Source organism: Schistocerca piceifrons, chromosome 1, assembly GCF_021461385.2.
Source record: "Schistocerca piceifrons isolate TAMUIC-IGC-003096 chromosome 1, iqSchPice1.1, whole genome shotgun sequence".
Lineage (NCBI taxonomy): Eukaryota > Metazoa > Arthropoda > Insecta > Orthoptera > Acrididae > Schistocerca > Schistocerca piceifrons.
The window spans coordinates 1,238,408,479-1,238,434,101 of record NC_060138.1 but is presented as its reverse complement, the minus strand read 5'-3'; the positions used below and the strand labels follow the sequence as shown (position 1 = coordinate 1,238,434,101).

Below are 25,623 nucleotides of genomic sequence, written 5' to 3'. Positions count from 1 at the left end.
TGTTGGGACTGCCATCATACTGCTGGCTGCCTTGGGTGCTGCTCTCGTAATCTGCTCCCCAAAATTCCTGCTTATGTGTACAATAGGATAAGGCAAATTACAATGTAATACATTGCACAAAATTAGAAGTAGCTTACTCAAGCAAATGGAAACCCACACTCTCTAAACATTTGGAAATATATACTGAAAGCAAAATTATAATTCAATATGGCATAGGCCTAGAACATTGATGTATATAATTATAATTTGCTAAATGCTAGTTACTAGACACAGTATTATGTAATTTTTGATGCTCGCAGTAGACATGTGACTTGATCCATACAATGTAAATTGTTGTGTCCAAGTTATTCCTCACATGTCTGTTGTTTTAGTTTCCTTCTTCCTGGTAATGAATTCACTCAATTAATGTGTAAATTTTTTTACTTCTGTAAATAGCAGGCTATATTAAGTTTTTTCTTTAATTCAGTGCTGTACATTTCTGAATATGTGTAAATCATGCTACTCTTCTTCAGTTTAATAAGCAAAGTGATACAGCAAGTAAGGCAGCAACTATCTCTTCATCATTTGCGTCAACTTTTAATTACCTCTGAAATATCTCTAAAAAGGAGATTTGTGATTGTGGAAACTCAAATTTCACTTATCTATTGGTCTCTAACTGCACTAATCCTGGTGTAGATAAATGTTTCTTGGTAGAACACAGAATCATAATCACACAATCTGAAATTACTTTTACTGGTAATCCTACAGGTCAATGATGAACGCAGCACCATGGATTTAAAATTGTCTCATTGGAACATTAATTCCTATTAAACAATGTTTGAGTGATGACCAGTTTATCTTATACTTCTGTTTGCATTTAACAAACACCGGACTTGCACAAATACTTCATGATTATTATCAGTGGCAACAAATTTTGTAAATGTCAATTTTCCAGAGACCACAATTCTGCAGACAACAGTCAATTATACACAAGTTCTTAAACCGAACAACTGAAAACATTCCACACATCAAGAAAGTACAGACTGACTGACACAGTTCATACTTTTAATAACCGAAGAAGTATATAAAGATGTTTGACAAACATTTATTTGGTGATTGGTAATCATGAACTTTTTCTCACAAGATTGGACAACTACACCTAGCTGTTCACCAGCTGAATTACAGTAGCCAACTTTCAGTAGTAGCAATCCAGAGATGTTAACCAGTTGACTTCTGTGTGTACACTTCATAACACAGAGATAACTTCAAACTTCCAACACATCGTTTAAAACTTTATGCCCAAACGCCAGAGTATATGGGGTTAAAAATTTTCAATAAAATAAAAGGCAGTAATATATTTAAAATGGAGATTGGTTCACTGAAAAGATTGCTCTTTACTCTCCTGGTGGAAAAGTGTTATTATTCTGTCGATGAATTCATTGAGGACAGCTTCACAATCTGAACACAGGGATTGTAATACATTTATTATTTTATGTACATGTGTAGCTGTAACTTAGAAATGTAAAATATAATGTAAACTTTTGTAATTCTCTTAAAAAAGTGAAAAAAAGTTTCTTTTGTAAACCTTGACATGTCTCCTGTACATCAAATCAAATGATTTGAAAATTGTATGTAATGAGATGAATAAACCACATAACATAACATAACATAACATAACACAGAGATATTGACTGTACGAATGCTGGAGGTAAATTGAGGATATTTGGGGTTGGGTTGGTATATAAAGAGTGATGTAATAATATTTTATAATCTTGATAATTATATTATAGTTTATAAAACTGAAGTGCCAAAATTTAATGAAGTAGATGATCTAGAAATCCCAACAATATTTTGGTTCAACTAAAAGATAGCTTGTTAGAAACGTATAAAAATTCACAGAGCTATATCACTAGCACACTGTATGCCTAGGCAGTGGATTAGATACTTTCAATCAAAGTTGCCATGATTAAAATTTTGTTAATTTATGGAGATTCTTAATGAAGAGCTTAACTGAATAATGAAGAGTGTTGTCTAGTTCAGGGAAAATAGGAAAAAAAGTATAAATGTCACAATATTATGAAGAGGGTACTTGCTACTCACCATATAGTGGAGATGCTAAGCCACAGATAGGCACAACAAAAAGACTGTCAGAAAGTGAGCTTTTAGCCAAAAAGGCTTTCACCAAAAATGTACAGCACTCACGCAAATGCAACTCACATACACATGACCACAGTCTCTGGCAGTTGAAGCCAAACTGCCATTTATAATGACAGTATAATGTATATGACAGAATAATTTCAAATACTGGAACTAAGCATAAGGGCTCAGTGAGCAAAAATAAATGCTTTGGCTGTTCTTTAATTACAAATATCTCTCAAGTTAATTATAACAACAAAAATAATCAATTATTGATAATATAATTTAGATGGATACTTGAGAAATCTACTCATGAAGCAGCAGCAGGGAACACACACACAAAAGGATTTGACTTTTGGAAGTTTTTGTAGTGTGTGGCTCCTTCTCGTGGCAGAAGAGTTGAAGAGTAAGGAAGAGGGGTGAAGGAAAAGGACTAGAGAGCTTTAGGAAAGGAGTATAGTTCAGAAAAGTCACCCTGAACCCTGTGTTAGGGGAGACTTAGCAGATGGGATGAAAAGTTCCTTTTCATCCCATCTGTTAAGTCTCCCCTGACTCAGGGTTCTGGGTGACTTTTCTGAACTGTACCTCTCTCCCTAAACCTCTACAGTCCTTTTCCTTCACCCATATTCCTTTCCCTCCAACTCTTCTGCCGGAAGAATGAGCCACTGGCTCCGAAAGCTTGTAAAAGTTAAATCCTCTTGTGTGTGTGTGTGTGTGTGTGTGTGTGTGTGTGTGTGTGTGTGTTCCCCTGCCACTGGTTGGTGAGTAGATTTTTTATCTCTCAAGTTAATTAGTTTTTGGCAAACTGAAAGAAGTTACCAGAAAGACTGGTTGAGAATTTTCTAATGAGTAGTGTCAATTCTCTCAGAACTTCTGATCAGCTCACATAAATTTTCATACAACACACTGTTATAATGATTATTACCGATTTCTTTACACTAACAAGTTTTCAGTAAAAACTAACAGTGGTGTTGCAATCATCAGATTAAATGCTGTGACAAAAATAATAAATTTGTGTAAAATATCATGTAAATAAAAATTTAGCAGTTTTGAGTGCACACTATATGTGTGTTGTGTAGAAATGCAATGACACAAAAAATTAGTTATTTGACAGGTTGAGAACAATATCATATGGATTGATTTTACCTTGTTACATTTCATCTTCCACAATACATAATATTTCTTGCTTTATTCAGACAATTATGAGAACATCTTTTAGAATTATTCCCAGTTGTTGTAATAACACTCTTCAGCGTAATTCTTGTTACTTAGGCTGTGCAGTATCTGGTCTCAGCTGGTGCCAATCTCTTGGCCAGAACCGCACTGGGTGAGACAGCACTGCACCTTTCTGCTCGCACTGAGTCAGTGGAGACATTCCAATTCCTCCAGCAGTCAGGAATTCCAATGGATATACTGGATATCAGAGGCAGAAATGTGCTTCATCATGCAGCTCAGTTTTCATATCCAAAAATGGTGGAATACATCCTACAAGGGGGCTGGTTGCCTGTTGACTGCCAAGACAAGAATGGACAGACACCACTGATGTTGACGGCAGACTTCCCAAGAAATGAGGTACACAATTATGATATCGTATTTATATCTCAGATATAAGAAGAATCTGTTTTATGTTAACTGGGTGTTGTGTTTTACATTATTTTCTTCATGAACTGTCAGGCAACTTTTACTGGCCTCTTGCCCTTTTTTTATCCCAACCTGTGAAACCTTAGGTATCTTTTTATGGTTTTCTGTAATTTGATCAGTTTGTGTAATTTGCCAAACCTAACAGTTGTTTTGAATATGTCTTTTCCCTCCTTTTTCACATTCCCGTAATATCATGAATATTTCAGTCAATTCTTTTTTATATGAATCAGTGCTTTATCTGATTCAGCAGAATTACCAAGAATATAGTTCCCTAGAACAACAGGGAGTAAAAATATGTGAATACAACTTCTTGATTAGTTTGTCTTTGTTTAGGCTACAAGTTGCATCTTATTAGTAAATTCATCAGTGTTACATTAGCTGAATTTTACAATTGTAGGATAACAAATAGCTTTTTAATTGGAATAATTACATCTATTGAAAAGCCACAAATAGATTATCATCAACTTAATTTCATTATTTATTTGTTGCATAGCTAAACTCATTACACTAAACTGTACAATTGATATCGGATAAGTCAGTATAACATATACATCAGTACATACACAACATACATTAAAAAATGAAAGCATACATTAATGTTGACTTGGAAGTTTTCTAGAGCCATTTAGTTCAGTTAGGTTACAGTGATACATGACACAGTGATATATCTTACAAAATGCCAGCCTTCTGTCAAAAAAGATTTCATAAACATAATAATAAAATTTAGTTGCTCCCAGAACATTTTTTGTAATAATTCAGTGTTATTGCTATTATCTATCTCAACTTGCGTTTTACTGTTCTAACTAGAAACACAAGGAAACAGACAATCTTAAATAAATAAGTTTTATTGGGTCACAGAGTGACAACAAAAATATGCATAAACAGGGAGTAATTATACAACTGGAATACATTTGGCAGCTGAGGTCTCCCAGGCCATCATATGCACATATAAATTCCTGGCAGGCAATGCTGGTCTTACATTGTGTATGCATGTCAGACTGGGTGACTTGTGTCACTAATTGAGCTGCCCCTACAGTTGCCTCGGTAATTTTGTGGTTTGTTGTTTGAATACTGGCGCTCACTTCACTTGCCACAGTCACCCATCTTACCCTTGTGGAAGCTGTAGTACCACCAGTTTACTGAACTTGTGCTCCCTTGTGGGATGGGAAGGATCAGGCATCGCCGGCCATGAAGCTGCAACCACTGAGATATCCATTGTGTCTGTGGCAGTGGCCAAAGATGAACCAGTGTGTATGGACAAAAGGAATTGGGGCTGCTATCCTGGGAACATGGTAGACAGGACTGGTGATGGAAGGAAGACCGTCTCAATGCCAGGGTCCACAACAAAGGGCACCAGCTCAGGAAACAACACTGATGAACTGGAGAGGAGAGGCACTGGAAGCAGCAAGCTGGCTGCCATCTCTGCTGCCTGTGGTGCAGGCTCAGTACAGAGGGAGGGGTCAAATGTACACGAATCAGCATGGTTTTGGAAACATCATGCATATGAAACTCAACTTGCTCTTTTCTCACGTGATATACTGTGAACTGTGCACAGAGGGCAACAGTTAGATTCCATATTTCTCTGATATATTGTTAGTGGTGTCTTCCTTGGCACAGTCATGTCATTTAGATATCTGGGCATAACACTGCAAAGCAATTTGAAATTGAATGAGCATGTAAAGATTATGGTAGGATGGGCAAATAGTCATCTTCGGTTTACTGGGAAAATTATGGAAAGCATGGTTTATCTGTAAATGAGACCATGTGTTATTAGCCACTGTTGCAACCTATTCTTGAGTACTGTTTGAGTGTTTGTAATCCACATGTAATTGGATTAAAGGAGGACACTGAAGCAATTTAGAAGTGGGCTGCTAGATTTGTTACCAGTAGGTTCGAACAATACCCAAACCTAACATGGAGATTCTTCGGGAACTCAAATGGGAATCCCTGGAGGGAAGGTGCATATACTTTGTGCTAATAGATCTGCTAACTTCTCCTTTCTCCTCCCGTTCAGGTGAAGGCCATGAGAAGTGTATCCCTGTCTTCATGTATCAGCTACTGGAACAGCATCAATATGAGATTTTGCATCCTTCTGAAGGAGCCTTCCCATGTCTATGTTATTCACTTTACAGCCGAGTTAACCCAGAGCTTTTCATGGCACCACAGAACCTCCACAAACTCCACACTTGTGTGTTCAATAGCTGCTCCTGTTTTATCCATTCCACCCTTAATACTGTATTTTTCATTTTTAACCAGGCCGTTACCAGATCTGATAACTACCAACAACTGAGCTCTTTTGTTGAAATTACTTCTTATTGGTCCTACATTTTCTGTTACTTGTCTAATATGAGCACTTGGTTACACAAAACTTGTGATCTGGTACTCTCTCTGTGCCTAATTTTTCCTGTAGCTGTTGACCTACATCTCTCTCATGACTCCTACCTAGTGGCAGTACTCTTCTTTTCCTGTTCTGTTTTCAACTCTGTCAGATCCTTTAGGGATGCATGGGTTTTAAAGGCAGAAAGTAGAAATAAGAGACACATCAATAGTAATATATATAAATAAAAGTTTACTTAACTCAATGAGTTGTCAAATGCAATGCAGTCAGATTCAAAGCACAATTCCAGAGAGTGCCAGTGTTTGTAGCTGACTCTATTATGCTGCAGTAACTGATATAGAGGGCTGTGTACATGCAGATATCATTCTGATAACAAAGGGGGCTGATGATAGCCTGTGTCAGTCTCATATTCAGCTTGACAGGGGCACTGCCTGTGCCAGCCAAGGAGGGCATGTCCGTAAGGCAACATGGGTTGATAGTTGGGATTGCTGTGTAGCTGCCTCTGGTAGCAGTACTTTTAAAATCTGTTCCAGCTTTGGAACTCTGGTGAATAGACACATCCCTGGCATAGTGTCTGTAGCAAATGAAACCACATTCCCACCCTCATCCAATTATGTACTGGCTTTGCACATACAACAGCAGAAGAGGGAGGGGGGTGAGCTCTGGTCTGGAGACAGGTGTCACTGAAGAGGCAGCAGCCGTAACTGAGGCTGATAGCATGCTCCTGCCTGCACCTTGACATTCGCCTTGTGAATGACTGGGAACACCAGCTGAGAAACCAGTCATAGGGTGCACATCTTCTGCAATTGATGATATTGCAGTGATAACTGATGGGTCCTCAGAGGCATGCAGGGGCTGCTGACTCTGGAATGTTGTTGGCAGTGGGCATCAACATCCTTGTGGTCTCTCTCTGGCCCCAAGGGGCATCAGCATCCATGTGGCCCCCATCCTACACCAGCAGTGGAGAACCTAAGGGAGACAAGGGCTCCAGCTCTGAAACTGAGAAATCTATGGCAGGGTTAAGGAGCCAACAGAAGCAGAGCTGAGAGCCTGTGCAGCCTAAATGAACCCTATAAGAGATAAACAGAACCTCCCAAGACTTGAATGATGATACTGCATTCCCAGTGTCTGCTTCTGCAAAGGTTCAGAAAAAGACATTATCATTGACATTAAATTTAGTGTGCTGTGGAAGAAGGGGTGACTGCTGCATTGGATGCAGCATTGCTCTGTGTAGACGTCCATGTGACAGTTCTGCTGACAACTTACAGTAGCATGGCTGGGAATGGTATGAGGAGCAGATGTGGGAGGCACACAGTGTGTCCATTTGCTGCTTAAAAGTTCTCACAAAGTGATCTACTTCGTGGTTTGATTGCCAGTGGAATGGTGAACTTGTCACGTGCTGAATATCATAGGCATTACAAAATTGCTTGAAGTATGGCAGTGTAAATTGGAGTCCATTGTCTGTTACTATCACTTATGGGAGACCTTCAACACAAAAAACTGATGTGAGAATTTTGATAGTGTTTCCCATTATGGTTGATTGAATTTATGTCACAAATGGGAATTTGCTGTGAGGATTCACAGCAGTTGATGAATGGCTGTTCCAAACTGATCTGCAACAGCAATGTATAGTCTCTGCCCAGGGATGCTGAGCTTGGGCCAATTGAAGAATCTTTGAGCTGGAGCAGCCTGGTGCTCTGCACATGCATGACAAGGAGAGGTCAGCTAGTCAATCTGTGAATCCCTCCTCACCCACTTACAGTGGTGTCAGGTGAGCTGCTGTGTACACACTATACCAAATCACCTTGTTGTGAAAGATGAATGACTTCCTTCTGGAGAGATTCTGGAACTATCACGCACAAATGGTCACTATCTGAGTGAATTAAAAGGACACTCTGTTGTACAGACAGTGCAAAGTATCTCTGAACCACTGGATTGCAAACAGCTTTGACTGAATGTGGCCAACCAGTGAGGATTTACTGCAGCAAAACTTATAGTTTGGGATCTGCAGCCATCACCTGAGCTATCTGAGGGTGATTGATTGGGGCACCACTGACAGTTTTACAGTCCTGCACATCAACATGGAAACAAGAGTCTTCAGCTGCACTGAACACTGTACTAGTGCTAACTGGTAGATGAGGGAGAGTATGTGCACTGTAATGTTTGGTTTTTGGTCCATACATGGTTTTATACTGATAATCTGACAAAATCAAAGACCACCCTTGCAGCTTCTGCATAGTGCATGGTGGTGTTGGCTTGGAAGATCTGAATAATGATGTCAATGGCTTGTGATCTGTCTCTAGGTAAAGCTTCCTTCCATAAAGATACTCGTGGAATTTCATAATGGCAAGAGCTTCCTTCTCTATATGAGAATAATTGCACTGAGCCTTGGTCAATAGCTTCGATGCAAAAGCGGTTTGTCTGTTCATAGATCCAACTGTTTGTGAAAATACCGCACAAATTTCATACAAGGAAGTGTTGACCCTAGAATGTCTGCCCTCATGGGATCAAAATGGATTAAACAATGATTACTTAAAAAAGCTTCCTTCAGTCACTGAAAAGCAGTTGACACTTCGGAGACCACAAAAATGGGACGTTTTCCTTAGTAATTTGTGCAGTGCGGTGGTAATCTGCAATGTATTCAGAATGAAATAATTGTAGTAAACGAGTTTCTCTAGTACAGATAGAAGTTCACTTACGTTGTGAGATGCTGGAAGGTCACAAATTTTGCTTGAATGAGACTGTGAAGGGTGGATGCCCTGAACATTGTTGACATGGCTTAAATATTGGATATCAGCCTGGAACAAAAGAACTTGTCTTTGTTGCACTTGAGACCAGCAGCAGAGAGAACTTGAAATAAACTTCCGGAGTAGAAAGATGTGCTGTGGGAGTATGATCCAGAACCATATCATCTAAGCAGTTCTTGCATAAAGGCACTGTAGCAGTCAGTTGTTGAAGATAGTGCTGAAAAATTGCAGGTCTTGAAGCACTACTGAATGTTGTTGTTGTTGTGGTCTTCAGTCCAGAGACTGGTTTAATGCAGCTCTCCAAGCTACTCTATCCTGTGCAAGGTTCTTCATCTCACAGTACCTACTGCAACCTACATCCTTCTGAATCTGCTTAGTGTATTCATCTCTTGGTCTCCCTCTACGATTTTTACCCTCCACGCTGCCCTCCAGTACTAAACTGGTGATCCCTTGATACCTCAGAACATGTCCTACCAACGATCCCTTCTTCTAGTCAAGTTGTGCCACAAACTTCTCTTCTCCCCAATCCTATTCAATACTTCCTCATTAGTTATGTGATCTACCCATCTAATCTCAGCATTCTTCTGTAGCACCACATTTCGAAGGCTTCTATTCTCTTCTTGTCCGAACTATTTATCGTCCATGTTTCAGTTCCATACATGGCTACACTCCATACAAATACTTTCAGAAATGACTTCCTGACACTTAAATCTATACTTGATGTTAACAAATTTCTCTTCTTCAGAAACGCTTTCCTTGCCATTGCCAGTCTACATTTTATATCCTCTCTACTTCGACCATCATCAGTTATTTTGCTCCCCAAATAGCAAAACTCCTTTACTACTTTAAGTGAATCATTTCCTAATCTAATTCCCTCAGCATCACCTGACTTAATTCGACTACATTCCATTATTCTCAGTTTGCTTATCCTTTCAAGACACTATCCATTCCGTTCAACTGCTCTTCCAAGTCCTTTGCTGTCTCTGACAGAATTACAATGTCATCGGCGAATCTCAAAGTTTTTATTTCTTCTCCATGGATTTTAATACCTACTCCAAATTTTTCTTTTGTTTCCTTTACTGCTTGCTCAATATAGAGATTGAATAACATTGGGGAGAGGCTACAACTCTGTCTCACTCCCTTACCAACCACTGCTTCCCTTTCATGTCCCTCGACTCTTATAACTGCCATCTGGTTTCTGTACAAATTGTAAATAGCTTTTGACTCCCTGTATTTTACCCCTGCCACCTTCAGAATTTGAAAGAGAGTATTCCAGTCAACATTGTCAAAAGCTTTCTCTAAGTCTACAAATGCTAGAAACGTAGGTTTGCCTTTCCTTAATCTATTTTCTAAGATAAGTTGTAGGGTCAGTATTGCCTCACGTGTTCCGATATTTCTACGGACTCCAAACTGATCTTCCCCGAGGTCGACTTCTACCAGTTTTTCCATTCATCTGTAAAGAATTCGCATTAGTATTTTGCAGCTATGACTTATTAAACTGATAGTTCGGTAATTTTCACATCTGTCAACACCTGCTTTCTTTGGGATTGGAATTATTATATTCTTCTTGAAGTCTGAGGGTATTTTGCCTGTCTCATATCATCTTGCTCACCAGATGGTAGAGTTTTGTCAGGACTGGCTCTCCCAAGGCTGTCAGTAGTTCTAATTGAATGTTGTCTACTCCCGGGGCTTTGTTTCGACTCAGGTCTTTCAATGCTCTGTCAAACTCTTCACGCAGTATTATATCTCCCATTTCATCTTCATCTACATCCTCTTCCATTTCCAACATATTGTCCTCAAGTACATCACCCTCATATAGACCCTCTATATACTCCTTCCACCTTTCTGCTTTCCCTTCTTTGCTTAGAACTGGGTTTCGATCAAAGCTGTTGATATTCATGCAAGTGGTTCTCCTTTCTCCAAAGGTCTCTTTAATTTTCCTGTAGGCAGTATCTATCTTACCCCTAGTGAGATAAGCCTCTACATCCTTACATTTGTCCTCTAGCCATCCCTGCTTAGCCATTTTGCACTTCCTGTCGATATCATTTTTGATACGTTTGTATTCCTTTTTGCCTGCTTCATTTACTGCATTTTTATATTTTCTCCTTTCATCAATTAAATTCAGTATTTCTTCTGTTACCCAAGGATTTCTACTAGCTCTCGTCTTTTTACCTACTTGATCCTCTGCTGCCTTCACTACTTCATCCCTCAAAGCTACCCATTCTTCTTCTACTGTATTTCTTTCCCCCATTCCTGTCAATTGTTCCCTTATGCTCTCCCTGAAACTCTGTACAAACTCTGGTTCTTTCAGTTTATCCAGGTCCCATCTCCTTAAATTCCCACCTTTTTGCAGTTTCTTCAGTTTTAGTCTACAGTTCATAACTAATAGATTGTGGTCAGAGTCCACATCTGCCCCTGGAAATGTCTTACAATTTAAAACCTGGTTCCTAAATCTCTGTCTTACCATTATATAATCTATCTGAAACCTGTAAGTATCTACAGGATTCTTCCATGTATACAATCTTCTTTTATGATTCTTGAACCAAGTGTTAGCTATGATTAAGTTGTGCTCTGTGCAAAATTCTACCAGGCGGCTTCCTCTTTCGTTTCTTACCCCCAATCCATATTCACCTACTACGTTTCCTTCTCTCCCTTTTCCTACTGATGAATTCCAGTCACTCATGACTATTAAATTTTCGTCTCCCTTCACTATCTGAATAATTTCTTTTATTTCATCATACATTTCTTCAATTTATTCGTCATCTGCAGAGCTAGTTGGCATATAAATTTGTACTACTGTGGCAGGTGTGGGCTTCATATCTATCTTGGCCACAATAATGTGTTCACTATGCTGTTTGTAGTAGCTTACCCGCATTCCTATTTTCCTATTCATTATTAAACCTACTCCTGCATTACCCTTATTTCATTTTGTGTTTATAACCCTGCAGTCACCTGACCAGAAGTCTTGTTCATCCTGCCACCAAACTTCACTAATTCCCACTATAGCTAACTTTAATCTATCCATTTCCCTTTTTAAATTTTCTAACCTACCTGCCCGATTAAGGGATCTGACATTCCACGCTCCGATCTATAGAACACCAGTTTTCTTTCTCCTGATAACAACATCCTCTTGATTAGTCCCCTTCCGGAGATCCGAATGGGGGACTATTTTACCTCCGGAATATTTTACCCAAGAGGATGCCATCATCATTTAACCATACAGTAAAGCTGCATGCCCTCCGGAAAAATTACGGCTGTAGTTTCCCCTTGCTTTCAGCCGTTCGCAGTACCAGCACAGCAAGGCCGTTTTGTTTAGTGTTACAAGGTTAGATCAGTCAATCATCCAGACTGTTGCCCCTGCAACTACTGAAAAGGCTGCTGCCCCTCTTCAGGAACCACACGTTTGTCTAGTCTCTCAACAGATACTCCTCCGTTGTGGTTGCACCTACGGTACAGCTATCTGTATCGCTGAGGCACGCAAGCCTCCCCACCAACGGCAAGGTCCATGGTTCATGGGGGGCACTACTGAATGGCAAGTGTAAAATCTTGAATAATCTCATGTGGGTATTCACCACACAAAAATTCTGTGAGTGCTTACTCAGTGAAATTTGAGAATGGGGTATTCTCTAAGCATATTTTGAAGAAGTATATCCATCAGGCCATGGTAACAGAAATGAACAATCACTGTTTAGGGATTCAACATTGAATTAAAATCAGTACACAAATCAGTACACAATCTTAATTCACCAGATGGTTTTCTGATGTCTACAAGAGGAGGATTTCTCAGTAGAACCAACTGATTTTTGTGTGTGTGTGTGTGTGTGTGTGTGTGTGTGTGTGTACAATCTACAATCTAACTTCTGCACCATTTCAGTGCAATAATGTGTCCATTGTAAATAAGTATTGTAGTAGTTCTATTATATGTTTATTACATAATAAATATTTTTTTAAAATTTTAAATTCAGTGCATTAATGCAATCTTAATAAATGAGTGTTTGTAGAATGATTCTTTCATATAGTTTTCATTTTAAAAAAATGACAATCATTCCACTTGGGATCTGTGGAAGGTACATTAGCTTATTTGTTTCAGTTGTAAATATTTGTCACGTTTTTCTGACATGTTTTACACCTTGGAGGACCTCCTCACTACGGATCATTTGGAACAAAAGTAAAGCTAATGTAATCTAATCCACTGACTAGCTGCTATTGAGTGATTATGCCTTTGTCTTACCAGTTTAACAATTGTTGTGCCACTTGATCTGTAATTTCCTGGGGGGTGGGCTGTGTCTTATAAAAATGAAATTGTGCATTTTCCTTCATTGTAATATGAGCCTCAAAATTACTTCCTTTTCCTAGGCCATTCTGAAAAAGTAGACTGTGCATTTTCCTTCATTGTAATATGAACCTCAAAATTACTTGCTTTGCCTAGGCCATCCTGAAAAAGTTTACTTAAGTCTGCACAAATTTTGAAACACTATCCTGTGACACATAAGAATTCACAGAAAGCACATTGTCTTGAATTTCTAATCCAGAAAGATCAAAAGAATCAATACCATAGATGTTCTAACTGTCATTTGAACAGAACACTATGAATGAAACTTTGTAACATTGCAAAAAGTGTCTTGCAGGCTCCAAACATCAAGAACTGGGATATCATGGATATTAGTTGCTGAAAGTGTTGCCTGTGACTTGTAAAATTTAGGCTTTCCTGTGAGGTCATATGTACATCTGTTCAAAATTGTCATTGAATTTCTTATATCTAAATGCATGTGCATGTTGTAATTAGCAGCCTGTAAAGAGACAGAAAGCTGGTTTGCATGTTGCTGAGTTGGAGAAACATTCTAAACTTCTTCAACACTTATTCTGACAATGACTTTGCACTATGACTAGCTCTTGATACTTTGAATAGGAAACAGATCGCTTGTGAGACTTTTGCTTTTGTAAAAACAGTGCACATGTCCATGCATACCATAATGGAAACACTTTGCTCCATGATAGGAACATTTCTGTCACTTGTATGATATAAAGTACTGAGGGCAAGATTTAACATTGAGCGCCGTCTGCCTAGCTCACTGCTGTTGTTGTATATGGCACAGAAGATCTGGAATGGATTGAAGACATCACATTTTTCGATGACTTGACTGCACATTTAAATACCTCTGTAAGTTGTTGCAAAGTGAGAAGTTATTGACATCTGATTTAATGGAACAGGTGGATGCATTTAAAATGAAAATCATGTTGTTGACGGGACAGCTTCTGAAAAAGAACACAGACCATTTCCCTGAGCTCTCTGATGTTAAGAAAATATGAATTTTGAATAATTCATTTTGGTGTTGGAAGAAATACAAGAACAGTTCTCAAATATTTTCAGGCACTGCCAACTTTGTATCTGTTTTTTCAGACTTTTCAAGACCATTTGCTGTATCATCTGAAAGTGCCCCACTTCATTTGCAGATGGAACTGATTGAACTGCAGTGTAATTCCCAATTAAAAGACAAATTCTGTTATGTTAAAACTGACCAGGGCTTTGATAAAGGTTTTTGTTGGAAAGAGTTTACATGTCTCCATAATGAGACTGCATAAGTGATATCCAAATTTGGACCAAATTATGTGTGTGAAAGATTTTTTTTATAATGAAACTAAATAAGTCCAATTACTTGGCAACCTGAGTGATGACAATCTGATAAACTCTGTGCACCTGTCAATATAGTGCCAGTTTGTGCATGATACCAGTTTTATTACATCTTGAGTGAACAAAAATGATTAAATAATGATGAAAATGTTTTGTTCCTGATATATTTTGTTTAGACTTAAAGCCATGGCAGTGTCAGCAGAGAAGTGATGGGTAACCATTTATTTCCTTTCACCTATAGTTACAATAATTTATTCCATCACTAATGGCACTATAGAAACTATTTGTTTTTACATTCTTTTTTTTATATCTCAGCTGAAACGTAAGAATTTTATGTGGAACTATGTGGCCCTCACAGTATCACTGACACAGTTGAAACCTCAACTTTATTTTAATTTTTTTATTTTTGGAGGTATAAGTTCTTGTACCTACAGTTAGTAACAATCTAATACTGCTCTTCATGGAACATAGCATAAGTTTTCTGAGTTTCTTAATATAACAAATTATGAAACCAAGCCAGTCTGTGTTCTGAAAATGGCTGCTCTGTGCACATTTATGGTTCCACCAGCATTGGTGCTCACATAGCGTAGTGGGGTTGTGCAGGAGGCATGCAGTGAGATGAGAGAGAGTAGCCTGCATGCCAAAAGGCCATTTGTATTCTTTGTTTCTGGCTGCCCCTGCTCAAAACAGTTTGAGAAGCTTGGCCCTCCCTGCAGTGAAGGATAATTGCCCAAAAATCTGGGAACTGGACTTATTTGGTGTTGACCAGAATGTTGTACACCTGAGGAGGTTCTTACATATGATCACTCAGCAAGAGGAGATCATCTACTTGTGGTTTTCTGAGAGTTCAGAGATATGGAAGTAGAGGAGCATTCTGACAGATGTAGTAACAAGTGTGAAACAGTTTGTGTTCTGTCTTGCTACAGTGGCAGTGAGGGAGTAGAAAGTATGAAATGTAATTAGTGGATCATAGAATTCAGATATGTAAATAGAAGAAAGATGATATGCTATACCAATGTTGACAGAATAGAAATATAGATCTAATAACTATAAGAGTAGTATAAAAATCTGCAACTCATTAAAAAATTACTGTCATCATGCTGGTTGTAATCAGGATGACTCATGAGTAGTACAGTTAAGGAAAAGAGCAACAACTGAAGCGCTACTATTATAAACAAATGGAGAATCATGAGGTAAGGAAAAAACCTAATATTAATATTAACTGAAAGTGAGTAATAAGTACTTATCTTGAAATTTTATAAGTAGGCATTTATGGGATAATGGAAATCCATCTTCAAGTGTCTGGCAGTTAATGTTTGTCAGTGTTTCAGTATTTCAATATTCTCTTCTGCAAATCAAACAAATCTATGGGCATGTGCGTGTATGTTCAGTGTTCCCTGTTAGTGTTATTTGATATGAGTCCCACACAGTAATGCAATATTCTAGAATGAGATGCACAACGGTTTTGTTAACAATCTCTTTTGTAAGGCAATTGCATTTTCCCTAAGTCTGACACATGCTTCACCTATGAGTAAGCCTGTGTAATCATTCCATTTCACAGCCACTCAGATTGTTAAGCCTGCATATTTGTAGGAGTTGATTAATTCAGATTGTAATTCACTGATATTGTGGTCATAGAATACTACGTTTTTGCATTTTGTTAAGTGCATAATTTTATATTCCTTAACATTGAAAGCAAGTTGCCAGTCTTTACACCAGTTTGAAATACACTCCTGGAAATTGAAATAAGAACACCGTGAATTCATTGTCCCAGGAAGGGGAAACTTTATTGACACATTCCTGGGGTCAGATACATCACATGATCACACTGACAGAACCACAGGCACATAGACACAGGCAACAGAGCATGCACAATGTCGGCACTAGTACAGTGTATATCCACCTTTCGCAGCAATGCAGGCTGCTATTCTCCCATGGAGACGATCATAGAGATGCTGGATGTAGTCCTGTGGAACGGCTTGCCATGCCATTTCCACCTGGCGCCTCAGTTGGACCAGCGTTCGTGCTGGACGTGCAGACCGCGTAAGACGACGCTTCATCCAGTCCCAAACATGCTCAATGGGGGACAGATCCGGAGATCTTGCTGGCCAGGGTAGTTGACTTACACCTTCTAGAGCACGTTGGGTGGCACGGGATACATGCGGACGTGCATTGTCCTGTTGGAACAGCAAGTTCCCTTGCCGGTCTAGGAATGGTAGAACGATGGGTTCGATGACGGTTTGGATGTACCGTGCACCATTCAGTGTCCCCTCGACGATCACCAATGGTGTACGGCCAGTGTAGGAGATCGCTCCCCACACCATGATGCCGGGTGTTGGCCCTGTGTGCCTCGGTCGTATGCAGTCCTGATTGTGGCGCTCACCTGCACGGCGCCAAACACGCATACGACCATCATTGGCACCAAGGCAGAAGCGACTCTCATCGCTGAAGACGACACATCTCCATTCGTCCCTCCATTCACGCCTGTCGCGACACCACTGGAGGCGGGCTGCACGATGTTGGGGCGTGAGCGGAAGATGGCCTAACGGTGTGCGGGACCGTAGCCCAGCTTCATGGAGACGGTTGCGAATGGTCCTCGCCGATACCCCAGGAGCAACAGTGTCCCTAATTTGATGGGAAGTGGCGGTGCGGTCCCCTACGGCACTGCGTAGGATCCTACGGTCTTGGCGTGCATCCGTGCGTCGCTGCGGTCGGGTCCCAGGTCGACGGGCACGTGCACCTTCCGCCGACCACTGGCGACAACATCGATATACTGTGGAGACCTCACGCCCCACGTGTTGAGCAATTCGGCGGTACGTCCACCCGGCCTCCCGCATGCCCACTATACGCCCTCGCTCAAAGTCCGTCAACTGCACATACGGTTCACGTCCACGCTGTCGCGGCATGCTACCAGTGTTAAAGACTGCGATGGAGCTCTGTATGCCACGGCAAACTGGCTGACACTGACGGCGGCGGTGCACAAATGCTGCGCAGCTAGCGCCATTCGACGGCCAACACCGCGGTTCCTGGTGTGTCCGCTGTGCCGTGCGTGTGATTGCTTGTACAGCCCTCTCGCAGTGTCCGGAGCAAGTATGGTGGGTCTGACACACCGGTGTCAATGTGTTCTATTTTCCATTTCCAGGAGTGTATATGATTTGATTGAATTAGGTACATTGCTCCAGAAGATAATTGCATAAGGCAACAAGGAATGAAAATATTAAATAAAAGCCCACACCCTGGCTCTTAGTGTAACATAGTGAGAGATTGAACAGAGCTTCTTGATTAGTTTATCTGTGTGTTGTCTCCATTCTAACTCATTATGCATCTGGACCCCAGGGAATTTACACCAAGTGTTTAATTTAGAATGAAATTTTTACTCTGCAAGAAAGTGTGCACTAATATGAATCTTCCTGGCACATTAAAACTGTATTCTGGGCTGAGACTCAAACTTGGAACCTTTCCTTTTTGCTGAGAAGTGCTCTACCAATCATGACTCATGACACATCCTTACATCTTAGTTCTGCCAGTACTTCATCTCCTATGTTCTAAACTTCATAGAAGTTCTCCTGCAAAACTTACAGAACTAACACTACTGGAAGATAGGTGATTGCAGAGGAATGACTTAGCCACAGCCTGGGATTGTTTCCAGGAAGAAATTTTTGCTCTGCAGCAAATTGTGCACTGATATGAAACTTCCTGTCAGGTTATAACTATGTACCAGATTCAGAATTAGTCCCAGAACCTTGACACTCACAGGCAAGACTTAAACTGTTTGTTGTGAACCCTCCGTAGGATTGTTTGATTATGATTTGCATGCATCTGGTAAGAATAAGTTCCATAAACTGCACTCAGCTTTCTCATCTGGAATTCAGATGTGCTCTCTCTTGCTGCAAGATGGCTGGGTGACTACAGGTATAAAAATTTGGTACTTATCTTTTGTTGCATTGTTTTCCTCAGGCTGCAATGTTTTTCCCAGGTTCAGAGTTCCATGCAGCTTCTGTTGTCTCTTAATGAAGTAAAAATACCTTTATGCTGGCAGACATCTTGATTTATCCACTGGTAGACTGGTAGCTACCCAATATGTTCATTGCATCACTTCTGTCAGTGTTTTGCAACAGTTGAATTTACAGAGCAACTTTCATACACATTGGATCTCTAGCATGTACACATTTCAAGTCAGTTTTGGCTCAGAAAAGTATGAGGTCATTGGAAAACTTCCAGTATCAACTGGTTTCTTTACAATGTTACTTTCATATGCAGGTGTTTTGCAACCCACTCCCCTGTTGGTATCATGGGGCCATGGCATTGGACTCTTGACCTTCCCTGGTGTCAGAAGTCTTCTTTCATCCTCTCTTTCTTGATTCATAGGGTTTGGATGGGGAATCCTCTTCAGGTTCACATTCCCAGGCATAAAGTTTTGCACTACAACAGTAGTATCCCTTTCAGCTACAGAACCCAGATTGTCCTTATTACATTTTCAATGTTTTATCATTTTAGTCCTATAAGTGACTGACAGGTAGGGATTTTACCCATAAATGAGATAGAAAAGGGATTCTGAGATCAGATTCCTCAGATGAGAAATAAAATTTTGTAATTGGAGAGGTACAGCTCCCTTCAATTTGGCACATAGATTTTGCAAAATGTTGCATTATATAAGAAAGTGATGGATATATTATTAATGCTAATCAAAGGATAAAAAGGTCAAAGTCATTGTGTTACTGTCAGATGATTAGTACATTCTTCAAAAAGTGGAATTGAAACTTTAAGAAAGTATGAATCACTAGATAGAACAATTTGGATTTCATTCCTATTTTTTATCTGTCAGTACATATATTGATTAATTGTGTGCTCAAGACAAATTATACTCAAAATTAGGATTTGGTTAAGATCTTCTCAAATGTTAATAATTAAAGTCTTCTTATATATTAACATTTGCTTCAGAATTGTAAAATTGCTTACTTTAAATGTGTACATACATAGTTTGAAAATAGGCCCTTTGGAATTTTAAGTTTTAAGTAGACCTACATAAGTTAAGTACAGACAAAATTGTAGAAGAACATTAGTGTATCTTACAAAGATTAAGAAGTGTTCCTGAAATCAATTGTGGTTAATACAAGCAAAATTATATATGTTTGTTGAGTAGCAGTGTACCCATTTTCTCAATATGCTTCTAATTCTTGCAATAAAATTTAAGTAAGATTTAAATTTGAATTTTTCATACACTATTCATGACACTTTTAGGTACTGCATATTTTAAACACAACTCAATAAATTCAGAAGACAAAATTTCAGTACAATATACAATAATGTAAATGGAAGAACATTACACAGTTGGGATCCTTGTGTTAGCCAAGCACATAGTACTTAAAGTCATTAATACTCTCTTGAGGTAGCACATCTGTGAAAAGGTTTTCTTTCAACATTACCAGTGTGTACATGTGAGTTTTGATATAGGACTTTTCTTACAATTTCACAAGGTATATCATCAATGGGGGAAAGGAACAAAAGAGTAACCTGCTTCATATAATTTTGCCCATAGCATAACTGAATCGTAGCTAACACTTGGCTTAAGAATCATGAAAGAAGGTTGCACACATGGAAGAGGACTGGGGACACCAGACAGTTTCAGATAGGTTATATAATGAATGGTAAGACAGAGATTTAGGAATCAAGTTTTAAATTGTAAGACATTTCCAGGGGCAGACATGGACTCTGATTGCAATTTATTGTTTATGAACTGTAGACTAAAACTGATGAAACTACAAAAAGGTTGGAATCTAAGGAGATGGGACCTGGACAAACTGAAAGAACCATAGGTGGTAGAGAGAATCAGAGAGAGCATTAGGGAAAGATTGACAAGAACAGGGGAAAGAAATACAGTAGAAGAAGAATGGGTAGCTTTGAGAGCTGAAATAGTGAAGGCAGCAGAGGATCAAGTAGGTAAAAAGACAAGTGGTAGTAGAAATCCTTGGGTAACAGAAGATATGTTGAATTTAACTGATGAAAGGAGAAAATATAAAAATGCAGTAAATGAAGCAGGCAAAAAGGAGTACAAAAATCTCAAAAATGAGATCAACAGGAAGTGCAAAATGGCTAAGCAGGGATGGCTAGAGGAGAAATGTAAGGATGTGGAGCATATATCAGTAGGGGTAAGAGAGATACTGCCTTCAGGAAAATTAGAGACCTTTGGAGAAAAAACAACCACCTGGATGAATGTCAAGAGCTCTGATGGAAAACCAATTCTAATTAAAGAAGGAAAAGCAGAAAGGTGGAAGGAATATATAAGGGTCTACACAAAGGAAATGCACTTGAGGGCAATGTTACAAAAATGGAAGAGGACATAGAGGAAGATGAGAAGAGAGGTATGATACTAAGTGAAGAATTTGACGAAGCACTGGAAGACTTAAGTCAAAACTAGACCCTAGGTGTAGACAACATTCCGTTAGAGCTATTGATATTGTTGGGCAAGCCAGCCATGACAAAACTACCATCTGGTGAGTAAGATGTAAGAGACAGGCAAAATACCGTCAGACTTCAAGAAGAGTATAGTAAATCTAATCCCAAAGCAAGCAGGTGATTACAGGTGTGAAAATTACCTAACTCTCAGTTCAATAAGTCATGGCTGCAAAATACTAACACAAATTCTTTACAGACGAATGGAAAAACTGGTAGAATCCAACCTCGGGGAAGATCAGTTTGGATTCTGTAGAAAAGTTGGAACACTGACCCTACGACTTATCTTTGAAGATAGATTAAGGAAAGGCAAACGTACATTTATAGCATTTGTAAACTTAGAGAAAGCTTCTGGCAATGTTGACTGGAATACTCTCTTTCAAATTCTGAAGATGACAGGAATAAAATACTGGGAGGAAAAGGCTATTTACAAATTGTACAGAAACCAGATGGCTGTTATAAGAGTTGAGGAGCACAAAAGGGAAGCAGTGGTTGAGAAGGGAGTAAGAAAGGGTTGTAGCCTATCCCTGATGTTATTCGATCTGTATAATGAGCAACCAGTAAAGGAAACAAAAGAAAAATTTGGAGTAGGAATTAAAATCAATGGAGAGGAAATAAAAATTTTGAGATTTGCAGATGACGTTGTAATTCTGTCAGAGACAGCAAAGGACTTGGAAGAGCAGTTGAATGGAATGGATGGTGTTCTGAAAGAAGGATATGAGATGAACATCAGCAAAAGCAAAACAAGGATAATGGAATGTAATCAAATTGAATCAGATGATGCTGAGGAAATTAGATTAGGAAATGAGACAATTAAAGTAGTAAATGAGTTTTGATATTTGGGGAGGAAAATAAATAAAATAACTGATTTTGGTCAAAGTAGAGAGGATACAAAATGTAGACTCGCTATGGCATGGAAAGCGTTTGTGAAGAAAAGAAATTTGTGAACATCTAATGTAGATTTAACTGTCAAGAAGTCTTTTCTGAAAGTATTTGTATGGAGTGTAGCCAGGTACGGAAGTGAAACATAGACGATAAATAGTTCAGATGAGAAGAGAATAGAAGCTTTTGAAATGTGGTGCTAGAGACAAATGCTGAAGATTAGATGGGTCGATCACATAACTAATGAGGAGGTATTGAATAGAATTGGAGAGAAGAGAAATTTGTGGCACAACTTGATGAGAAGAAGGGATCGGTTGGTAGGACATGTTCTGAAGCATCAAGGGATCACCAATTTAGTATTGGAGAGCAGCGTGGAGCGTAAAAATCATAGAGGGAGACCAAGAGATGAATACACTAAACAGATTCAGAAGGATGTAGGTTGCAGTAGGTACTGGGAGATGAAGAAGCTTTCACAGGATAGAGTAGCATGGAGACCTGTATCAAACCAGTCTCTGGACTGAAGACCACAACAACAACAATGTGTTATTAGTAACACGTTATTGAAAATGGCCTATCATGGTAAAAATACAGCTTAGACAGCATTTTAACATGGTATGACATTCTTGATTAAAAATTGGCAATGGCATGGCCTTTTTTGTGGGAGAAGAGTCTTGGTAGTTCATTGAGCCTCACGTCCCCAGGAAATTTTGGCTAATGTTCTATTTATACTTTTTGTTTTTAATTGTTTTATTATTTACTTTTATATTGTTTTGCATATTCATATTGTCTTGTTCTGAGTTTATTGATGCATCTGAGTCAATGGTTGTTTTGTCATTGGGATCGTTTCATGTGTTGTGTTGTCTTGTAGGGTGATTTCCTATGTCCCATGTCATGTATGGTCATTCCTGTCTCTATACTGTGCGGATTGCTTGTGAAATTTTGTCTGTGATGGTGTTTGTTCTAACCAATCATCCAGCTGTCATATCTTTTGTCATATGTCATTGTCATGCTGTTGTGGTCATACGTGTCCAAACATGTTACAATATAATGTGTGTGTTCCACTGTGCCAATTTCTCCATATGTGCATATCTCTGTGTCTTTTAGTCCAACATGATAGTGTTGTGACAGTGCCACGACATTTAAGAGTGCCGCCAAGTCAGTACGCGCAAACGGCGATAGAGGCGCTCCGCAACTCGGCTGAGCATGGGAGCGGCACCTAGCTACGAACGGCGCCGGCCGTATGTCACGGCACGGCAGTCGAATGACCGATACGGAATTGGTAGCACGTAACCAGCTATTGTTCCTACGTTTGTATATCCACGCAATTTATTAGTGATTAAAGGTTATAACACTTTTTGGCGACGAGGTCAGATATTTTTGTTCCTGCGTTGTGTATTTGTGTGTTCGTGTCGGGGCAGACATGGAAAAGCTTCTGCAAGCGCTCATTGAACAGCAAACACAGCTGACAGCTGCTATTCAGGCGTTGTCGACGTCGCTTACTCATCGTCTGTCTTCCTCTTCTCTGCCTCCGTTCCCTCGTTACGATGAGGCCGCTGAAGACTGGGAGGATTATGAGAAGCGTTTGCGGCAACACTTCTTGGCTTTCGGCGTTGTCGATGCTCCTATGTGTAAGTCGTTATTTCTATCTTGGATTTCCCCACGGATCTATCAGCTGCTATCTCAGTTAGCCCCACTGTGGGAACCTGCCTCTCTGTCCTTCCAGGAAATGTGTGACTTATTGTCTAACTATTACCGAAAAAACACCCACGTCGTTGCCACCCGTGTGGCGTTCTACCAGTGTCGTAAAGAGCCCCATCAATCTTACCGGGCTTGGGCGGTGGAACTACACGGTCTGAGTAAGAAATGTCAGTTTGTCACGGACACTCATCATGAGTCTTCTGCTGATTCAATGCTATTCTATGGCTTGCTCCTGATAAAGAAGTTCGGCAACGTGCCTTACAACTGCCAAACCCGTCGTTGTCAGAAGTTCTAAGCTGGTGAGCAAATAGATGCGTGGTGTGATGTAGGCACTATACAGACCACTTTCGACACGGACAATTTGCCTGTTTCCAAGGGGACCAATGATGTGGTGGCGGTTCACTTGCATCAACAACGTCGCATTAGGCCGCCATGCTCGCAGCGAAAACAGCAACCACAGAAGCAGGTTCGTTCCGCACTTCCTTCTTGTCCACGTTGTTTCGTACAACATGACAGGGCTGCGTGTCCAAAACGTTGGGCCACGTGTGATTCATGTAGGAAAAAAGGCCACATTGCTTCTGTGTGTCAGTCCCCTAAAGTTCCTGTCGACGAGGACGAGGCATTGGACATGGATGTTAAATGTGTGCTTTCTCAGACAAATAAGTTGTTTGTTACTGTTCGTGTTCTGGATAAAGACATTCGCATGAAAGTGGACACTGGCTCTGCAGTAACTCTCATTAATTCTCGCACGTATTTGGAGTTGGGTTCCCCTCCCTTGTCTCCAGTTACGCGAAATCTGAGAACTTATAATAAACAGAAAATTCCTATCGTTGGCCAGTTTGATGCTTCCACTGCCTACAAGTCTGTTGTTAGGCCCTTCATGTTTTATGTGGTGGATCATGCTGGCACTGAAAACCTGTTCGGTTATGATGCTTTCCAGTTGTTCGGGTTCTCCATTGATGATGATGTGCACCTCATATCTGAGGATATTCCGTATCAACAGCTGGATGGATTGTGTTCTGAATTCTCGTCCGTGTTCTCTGCTGGTCTGGGTCGTGCCAAGGATTTTGAAGCCCACATTACTCTTAAACCTATAGCTCGCCCTAAGTTTTCCAGGCACGCCCTATTCCGGTGGCGTTGCGTGCACCTGTCAAGGCTGAGATAGACAGGTTAACAGCTTCAGGGATTCTCCTTCCTGTTACCTCCAGCGAATGGGCATCGCCAGTCATGGTGATTTCTAAACCAAACGGGAGTCTGCGATTGTGTGGTGATTTTAAAGCCACTTTCAACGCTCAGAGCCTCATTGACACTTATCCTCTTCCCCGTCCTGAGGAGTTATTTACCAAGCTCACTGGGGGCCAGTTCTTTTCCAAACTTGACTTATCAGAGGCATACCATCAGTTGCCATTGGATGCGTCTTCCAAGGAATTTCTCGTCATCAACACTCCTTGTGGGTTGTATCAGTACCAGCGGTTACCGTTTGCCGTTGCTAGCACGCCGGCCATTTTTCAGCGGTTTTTGGAACAGCTCACGGCATCCGTTCCCAGCTGCATCAACTACCTGGATGACATTGTTGTCACGGGGGCCTCCACTGAGGAGCACCTTCGCAATTTGCGTTCACTGTTTCGGGTTCTGCATTCGGCTGGGTTGAAGTGCAATCTGGACAAGTCACAGTTCTTCCAACCCTCCATCGTGTACCTTGGTTTCCACTTGTCCCGTGAGGGTATATGTCCTCTACGTCAGCATGTTGCGGCCATTACCGCTCTACCCCGGCCGTCTACGGTAAAAGAACTTCAGGCGTTTCTAGGCAAGATTGCTTATTATCACAAATTCATTCCATCCGCGGTGGCAGTAGCTCATCCTCTGCATCAGCTGTTACGCAACAACGTTCCTTTCTGTTGGTCTGACAAGTGTGAGCAGGCTTTTGTCTGCCTGAAGGCTCATTTGCAGTCGGCGCCTTGTCTTGCCACATTCCGTCCGGGTCAGCACTTGGTTCTGGCGGCTGACGCGTCCCAGTATGGCCTAGGGGCTGTTCTCGCCCATCGGTATGAGGATGGGTTGGAACGACCCATCGCTTATGCTTCCAAGACCCTCAACGATGTGCAACGGCATTATTC

The 25,623-nt window shown here is 40.2% G+C and overlaps 1 protein-coding gene across 1 annotated transcript in view; it reads left to right on the top strand.

Moving 5' to 3' along the window:
* The window catches only part of LOC124781976 (serine/threonine-protein phosphatase 6 regulatory ankyrin repeat subunit C-like), a 383,424-nt gene that overhangs the window by 84,796 nt on the left and 273,005 nt on the right, over positions 1–25,623 (top strand). The window contains exon 4 of the mRNA XM_047253904.1: positions 3,388–3,687. Coding sequence (XP_047109860.1) covers positions 3,388–3,687 — 300 coding nt within the window. The remainder of the gene's footprint in view (positions 1–3,387; positions 3,688–25,623) is intronic.